This window comes from Echinops telfairi, unplaced genomic scaffold, assembly GCF_000313985.2.
Source record: "Echinops telfairi isolate 266 unplaced genomic scaffold, ASM31398v2 ScPeMD7_7421;HRSCAF=8459, whole genome shotgun sequence".
Lineage (NCBI taxonomy): Eukaryota > Metazoa > Chordata > Mammalia > Afrosoricida > Tenrecidae > Echinops > Echinops telfairi.
This window is the reverse complement of record NW_022111321.1, coordinates 18620706-18627613: the sequence shown is the minus strand read 5'-3', so window position 1 is coordinate 18627613 and position 6908 is coordinate 18620706. Positions and strand designations below refer to the sequence as shown.

The 6908-nt window shown below is 44.6% G+C and overlaps 1 protein-coding gene across 1 annotated transcript; it reads right to left on the bottom strand.

Annotated features, from left to right (window-relative positions):
* Nucleotides 1–1018: 1018 nt before the first annotated feature.
* On the bottom strand, nucleotides 1019–6519 carry CUNH11orf87 (chromosome unknown C11orf87 homolog). Its single transcript, XM_045297796.1, has one exon. The coding sequence runs from the start codon at nucleotides 6406–6408 to the stop codon at nucleotides 5827–5829; it is 582 nt and encodes a 193-aa protein (XP_045153731.1). The 5' UTR covers nucleotides 6409–6519; the 3' UTR covers nucleotides 1019–5826.
* Between the last annotated feature and the right edge of the window lie 389 nt (nucleotides 6520–6908).

Sequence of the window (6908 nt, the reverse complement as noted above, 5' to 3'; positions counted from 1 at the left end):
AGAAACAGGAAGCTAACCTTTTGGCTACACCACAGTGAAAGGAATTTAGGTGGGAAAGAGAAGGAGGGGCCATTAAGTCTGGAGAAAATTTAAAAAGATAAGTGGCAGAACAGTGAGGCAACTGCTATTAGGACTTTCATGTCGCTCTTTGCCACACAGTTCGCAGGCAAACAGAGTGAGTGGCATTTCGTAAACATCTAAATTTCTTTGGAGAAGCCTGAGGATTAGGGCTAAAATTGCAAGCCCTCTAAAAATTTATTAGTGTGAAGCTCCAAGACCTCAGAACAAATCCTTGTGATAGCGTCCAACACGGAACAAAAAGTGGAATGGAGGTGGCAGTAAAAGGTATATTGATGAATGACTCTGAGATAGAATCCCTGCTTTTCCACAGGAGGCCCATGGCATGCAGGGCCTCTAAATGCCCCTGTATCTCCAACAAGGGCACAACGTGCTGACCGGACCAGTGTGCCCAGTGGCAGAAACAGACAGGATGCATCGGCTCTTGTGGATGGTGACTTTGAGACTGGGGACAAAGGTCTAGGATGTAAGATTCCAGTGGTGTATGTAGGTCAGCACAAACGCTCCATAGGACAATAGCACCTCAATGAAGGGAGCAGTCTTATTCAGCTGCTTATCAACAGGGATTAGCTGGATCCACAGGTATCTTGGGCTCCTCTTTCTCCCCAAATGTCACAAACGCACATAAGCCACAATCCTTCTCCACCTTTTCCAACTTAGAAAAGCTAAAGCAAGGAAAGTAAAGCACCTTAAAAACAAAACTAAGCATTAGACCTAAAGACCATGAATATTTTCCTAAAAGGACAGGGCCGTTATCCTATTGGACTAAATTTATAAGGTTGAACTAAAATTTATGCACATCCCATTATTCTGCTGCTAGTTTTTGAGGAAGAGCAGGTGAATTGTAGATAATTTTTCTGTAAACCCTACAATTCCTAAGAGTAATGCAAAGAATAATTTTGTAATTAAGTTGATAAGGAAATAGTGTACGAAAGGCCAGTTAACAATAAAATGCTTTTATTGATAGAAAAGCAAAACAGATTTTCCATGAGTTCTAAGATGTTTAATTCTGCCTGTTGGACATATTGGAGTTCAAAGATCATTTCCTCTGTGGGTTGTGTTGTATAGTTCTTTTGTTGTTGTTAATCTCTCTATAAACCCATCAAATGAACTGCAAGTATTGGGGAAATATCCCTGTATCGATCGGGTGGAAATCACTTTGATAAGTCATTGTCCCACAATTAAAGTGAACTAAATTCTTACACTAGCTTAGCACTCCTACATGGCACCAATGTATTCATTAGGTTAATGATTTTAATAAATATTGATGTGAAGCCATAGACGCTGTTTCTCGAATGCTTCCAAATATATAAATAGAAACAAACCAGAATGAGATTTGCATTCAACTTAATGACTAAGTACCCCTTCCCGTGATAGGGCAATTTATTCTAATGTGAACTGAAGTATCTATGAACCACAATAACTGCTTTAAAGGAAGAGGAGCCTAGATAAATGATCTTTCAAGTTCAGGGTCAAAGTCTAGATTCACATGGGATTGGGCCTGAGGTTATAAATTAATCTGTAACTTCTGAATAGCATCAGCTGGCAGTTACTCAACTGTCACCCACAGAATAGTACTTAAAGAACATGTCTGTAAAGTGAAAAATACACTTTAGCCATTATCGTATTAATGAAATTTATCAGGATTAAAAATAATATAAAAGTCAGAGCCAAAGAAATATTGTTTAAATCTACTTTATCCGTATTTGCAAAAAAAACACTATTCATTAAACTAGAGATAATGGTCATACTTCCACTCCATATTATTTAAGCAGGTATAAGTTTTATCTCTACATTACATATAGCCTAAAAATGAAAACACTAGCCATACTCCAGGTTTAGGGGCTAGATGTCAGCAAACCTCTTTCTTCTGGATATTTTTGTTTTCCATCTAGACTCTTGGACCTCATTGACATGGTCAAAAATTGAATATCATTGCTACATCTCAGTCATTAACCTAAAAGGGGAAGCTTATCTAATCACCAATTCTTCAAGCCAGCCAGGCCTCTCTCCTTTTATTAAATAAAGAGAAAGTCATTCATATTTGATCCCAGAAAAAAAAATAAGTGCATGCATATACCTGACTTCTCAGTATCCTCGGGGTAAGAGGATGGACTATTTGGTTTCCATCTCATTCTTATAATGGCAGAAAAGAGAATACAAAAAGTCAATTGTAAATTTGTACAAAATGTGTGCATATATAAATACATATCTATGGGCATATATAAATTCTAAAGAAGAGTATAGCCATCTACAGTTTAAGATTCAGAGTCCCATACAGTTGACATAATGGCATTCTTTCTCCAATTTTCTCATTTCTAAAAACCATAAGAATCAAGCATGCCACCATATTAATACTGATTAGTAAGTGCAGAAGTTGAGCTGTAGCTATAGGGGTTTGAAGCAATTAGTTTGACGGGACACCAGTGAATAAAATCCTTAAAATAATTTAGCTCTTTCCAGATTCCCTTGTGTTTTGTGTAAACAAAAATCCAAATGCCCTGTTGGTAGTATCCCAACTCCAGAAACTGTCCATTGAGCTCAACACAAAGCAGTGCTTTAAACAGGGCCTGTGAAAATTGCTTGGATATGTTTGCAATGCAATAATTTTGTGTAGGAACTGGCATGGCTAAATTTTTTGTAACTATCTTTCTATCTCATTAAAAAAATACATCTCAAGTGACACCACTGGAAGCTTAGGGTCCTGAGTGAATTTAACTCAGCATGAAACTTGATTCAAAAGCCACATAATCTTTACATGAAAGCACTCTTTAAAATATTAGACCAGTCAGTTAATGAAGAGAGACATATACATTTAAAGGTGCGCAGTAAAAGCACATTACAAATATGTGTGCCCATGTTAAGAGGTATCGAGATTTTTTTATTACAATATACATAATTTTATTTATCTTCCGCCTTCTATTCCTTTGGGGGGGAACTAGTACAGGGCAATTTCATAGTTATCCCCTGGAGTTTGCAGGCTGCTCCTTGGAAGGGGATTATTATTGCATGCCTTGAATGCACTATGATTCATAAGGCAAGAACATATGAGTAGCTTCAGCACCAAGGAAATGGAATCATCATCCAGCACGGCTCACAACAGAACCTCTTATTGCTTTAATAAAATGGGAAATTATTCACTGTAAAAAGTGCACCAAATAAAGGGGAAAAAGTAATATCCATGCACTTAGTGGAGCTCATTGGCAATGAGGAAGCTCTTTGATTCCCTTCAAATTTCAAATCTGAAAGACATTCTGCAGTAAGATATTAAAGAGCTACATCTGTATGGGGGTGAGCTACAGAAATTAATGGACTTTCTTCTTCACAGTGCCTTAGTCATTCTGATGTACAATGCAGAGCTGAAGGATTCCCTGGTGGTCTGAGGGAGGTAATGCACTCTCTTAACTATGACTAGGAAGTGACAAAGGCACTGGAGAGAATCTGGTTCATTATTTTGGGACCCGAGATTATACCTGGTTTTCTTAATGCTGCAACACAATATGCTTCAATGATGATCCTCTGTGCTTCAGGAAAACTTGAGTTAAAACTTGTTGGGTGATTACAATTAAGTTTATTAAATTATTTTATAAACACCCTGACTGCTCTTGGCAATTTAGTAGATTACCTAAAACGTCAGAAGTAAATGTTTTTCTGGATAAGAGCACATATTTCTGAAACCACGGCAGAGTGTCTAGAACAACTAATTACTTGGAAAGGGGGCGTGGGGACTATTGCCTTACACTCTGCAGGTTAGTAAGGACTCTTTTGGTTGAGCTTTTTGTAGATCATTTTTGTCTCCCATCCATTTTCCAGATTTCTGGATATTTTCAGCTCTCTAAGAATTGGGTTCCCAATAGAATGCGCACTGCATTTCTACCGTAGAGGGCTTTGTCTGGTATTAGGAAAAAGAACAAAATATCTATCTTCTCCCACTTTCCCGCCCCCCTCAATATCATGTATTCAGCGAAGTTAGTTAAGCCAGATTCAGAAAGAGACAGAGGTGCCATCTCTGTTGCAATACAGAGGCAGACTCAGATTTCTAATTAAGCAAAAGCTGTAAAGAAATTTACATGTCCGGTCATCCAAATTGCCCAATATCCCCACCACTCTCACCCCCAAACACATACACAATCAAGCACACACACCACAACCTCCAGGTGGTCATTGCATGCAGGGAGGACTACAGGCACTGTTTAAATATTCACCATGTTTTAATAGATGGCATTCCTGCACATCCATTAGTTGTTTGTTTTCTGTTGTGGTGGTTGTTTCTGTTATTCACAAACGAAAAGAGAAAGCATAGGTGTCATCTTCTCATAACAGTCTACTACAGGGTCAGGTACAAAAGAACACTTCTGGAAATAGCAGAAGCCAGGTCTATGCTACGGAATTCCTCATCCAGTGGTAGCCATTATATCAACAGCTGGAAATTAAGAACAAGAATATACAGTTTGGAGGACCTAGTACAGAACTGTAGTTTGCTTCAGTATTTGGCGCCGATAGAATAAATATATAACAAAGGTATACTTGTTCTAAAAATAAAGCAGAAACATTCTGATTGGTTAGATACTGCACTTCCAGTACTACACATCACCTAATACATTGTTTTAAAAAAAAATGTTAACGTATGCGATGTTTAATAATAAGAAAAATCAACAGTACACGCAAATCCACTTGTATAAAACAAAGACGCTAACCGGAAACTAGAATAGTCACTTTCCAAAACAGCCCCTCTCCACCTGCACACCCAGAGGCAGTGACCAGAATGGTGAGGCAATGTCAGCACCAGTCTTGGCTGGACAGCTCCCGAATGCTCTGAATCCTGGAAGTGCCACAAGTCAAAGGTGTACAGGTCCGGCAGGAAGCAAGGGGTTGGAGGTAGGGGGGAGAAGATTAATGTTGCTTTTGTTTAAATTACTCAATCATTTTGATGTACATATGCTCGACCAGCGAGGGGCATTTCTAAAACTAAATTAAAATGTCCTGCCCTGGAAAAGTGAATGGGGGGAGAAAACTGGAGAGAGGTAACTATCCTAATTATCTCCTTTTCTGGGTTCACCTGGATTGAAATATCTATCTTTCATCTAGTCTCTTTACATGCGTTTCACCAGGTTGTAGAACTGTCTCTGCGGCCTCTTGCAGTCCTGGTGCTTAACGGAGATGTTCCCTTTATAATACGTTATTGCCTGAGCCCTGCTGGGGTTGGGAATGGGTAGAAGGCAGCTGGAGGGAAAGTGAAAGCTTAGGGGGCAGAGGAGGGGAAAGGTAACTGAACCTTAACTTGATAGCTATGTACAACATCACTGGGCCCCCTCCCCTCCCTTTGTTCCCGGGCATCAACGCCTTTGACGTGCTGGGTAGCTTGTGCAGTTTCTCCTCCTTATTGTGGGGGTGGGGTGGGTGGCGAGGGAAGCCGCGTCCTTCATGGACAATGAGAAATTACGAGATTTGTCATGCGCTTGGATTGTGTTATTAGTAGTATAATAATTGCTATAAATATTAATAAAGTGTTATTATCAGCGTTATTTCTTCTTCCCAGACTTTCCTCGCCCAATATTTACAAATACCGCACAGTGCCTCGGCGGAGGAGAAACAAAGTCAGGGGAGGGCCGTGAGGGAGAGAAGAAAGAGTCTAGAGGGGCCCCGGGGAACGTGGCAACGGAAGGCCAGAGGGAGGAGGGAGGGGGCAAAAGCAAAGGTAGCCAAAGAGCTGGGCAGGCGCGTGGGGAGGGGCGAGGGGCGAGGCAATCAGGAGAGTACCACTGTTTGCAAAAGGCCCTCGCCAGCAGTGTCCAAACCCGAGGAGGCTGCTTGAGCTCCTTGTGGACTGGGGACTGGTGGTGGAGGCGGAGGAGGGCAGGGGCCTGAGCACTGGCGACCAGGGGACGAGGAGGAGGACGAGGCGTTGGAGGGGCCTCCAAAGGCAGAGTCCCGGGGCTGCCTCTCCAGGCGGGCTTCTTTTCCCTGCGCTTGGGCCTGACTGGCTGCCTGGGACAGCGCCCCGCCGCCGCGGCTGCCGCCGCAGTGATCCCGTTCGTATTCCTCCTGAGCCCTCTGCATCTTCCGCTTCTTCATCCTACGCTTGTGCAGGTGGAAGGTGGAGAGAGACAGCACGACGAGGCAGAAGATGAGCGTCACCAGGACAATCAGCACCAGCGTGGACGAGAAAGACTGGAAGAGCTGCTGTCCCACCTGCGTGATGCAGGTGCCGCCGCCGGCGGCCGGGCCGCGGGCACTGGCGTTGCCGCTGGCGTTGGGGGAAGCAAAGGTCCGGTTGAGGAGACAAGGCGGCAGAGCCAGCCTCAGCTCCTTGGGCGCCCTGGCACTCATCAGCGCTGGACTGGGAGGGGCTGCGCCCACCAGGCTGCCCCCTCGGGGGTACGCGGTGCCCACCAGCCAAGAAGAGGGTGGAGCCCAAGCGACCCCCAACGACTCCCTGGTATCGGCAGAGGTGCGCGCAGGAGCCGAGAAGGGCCGGGGCAGCAACGGCGGGCGAGCCGGCCCGCCGGCGAGGGGCGCCCGGGAGGTCTTCGCAGGCCCAGCCTCAACCGCGTCTCCGCGCGCCCTTTGCGCCCAGGCACCAGGCTGCAAAGACAACAGGCTTCGTTAGGCTCCCCGGCGCCGGGAAGGGAGTGGGGAGGTCGGGGAGGACCGGGTGCCACTTGGCAGTGGCCCTCTGGGCACCTAGCCTCCCACGGGCAGGGACCCGCGACTCCCCAGCACGCCCGTCCGCCTGGGGCACAGCACCCGAACCGCCGGCTCGCGCCCCGCTCGGCCTCGGGGTCTGCCCCCGCCCGGAGGCGGAGTGGATTACTCAGCAGATCGGCCGC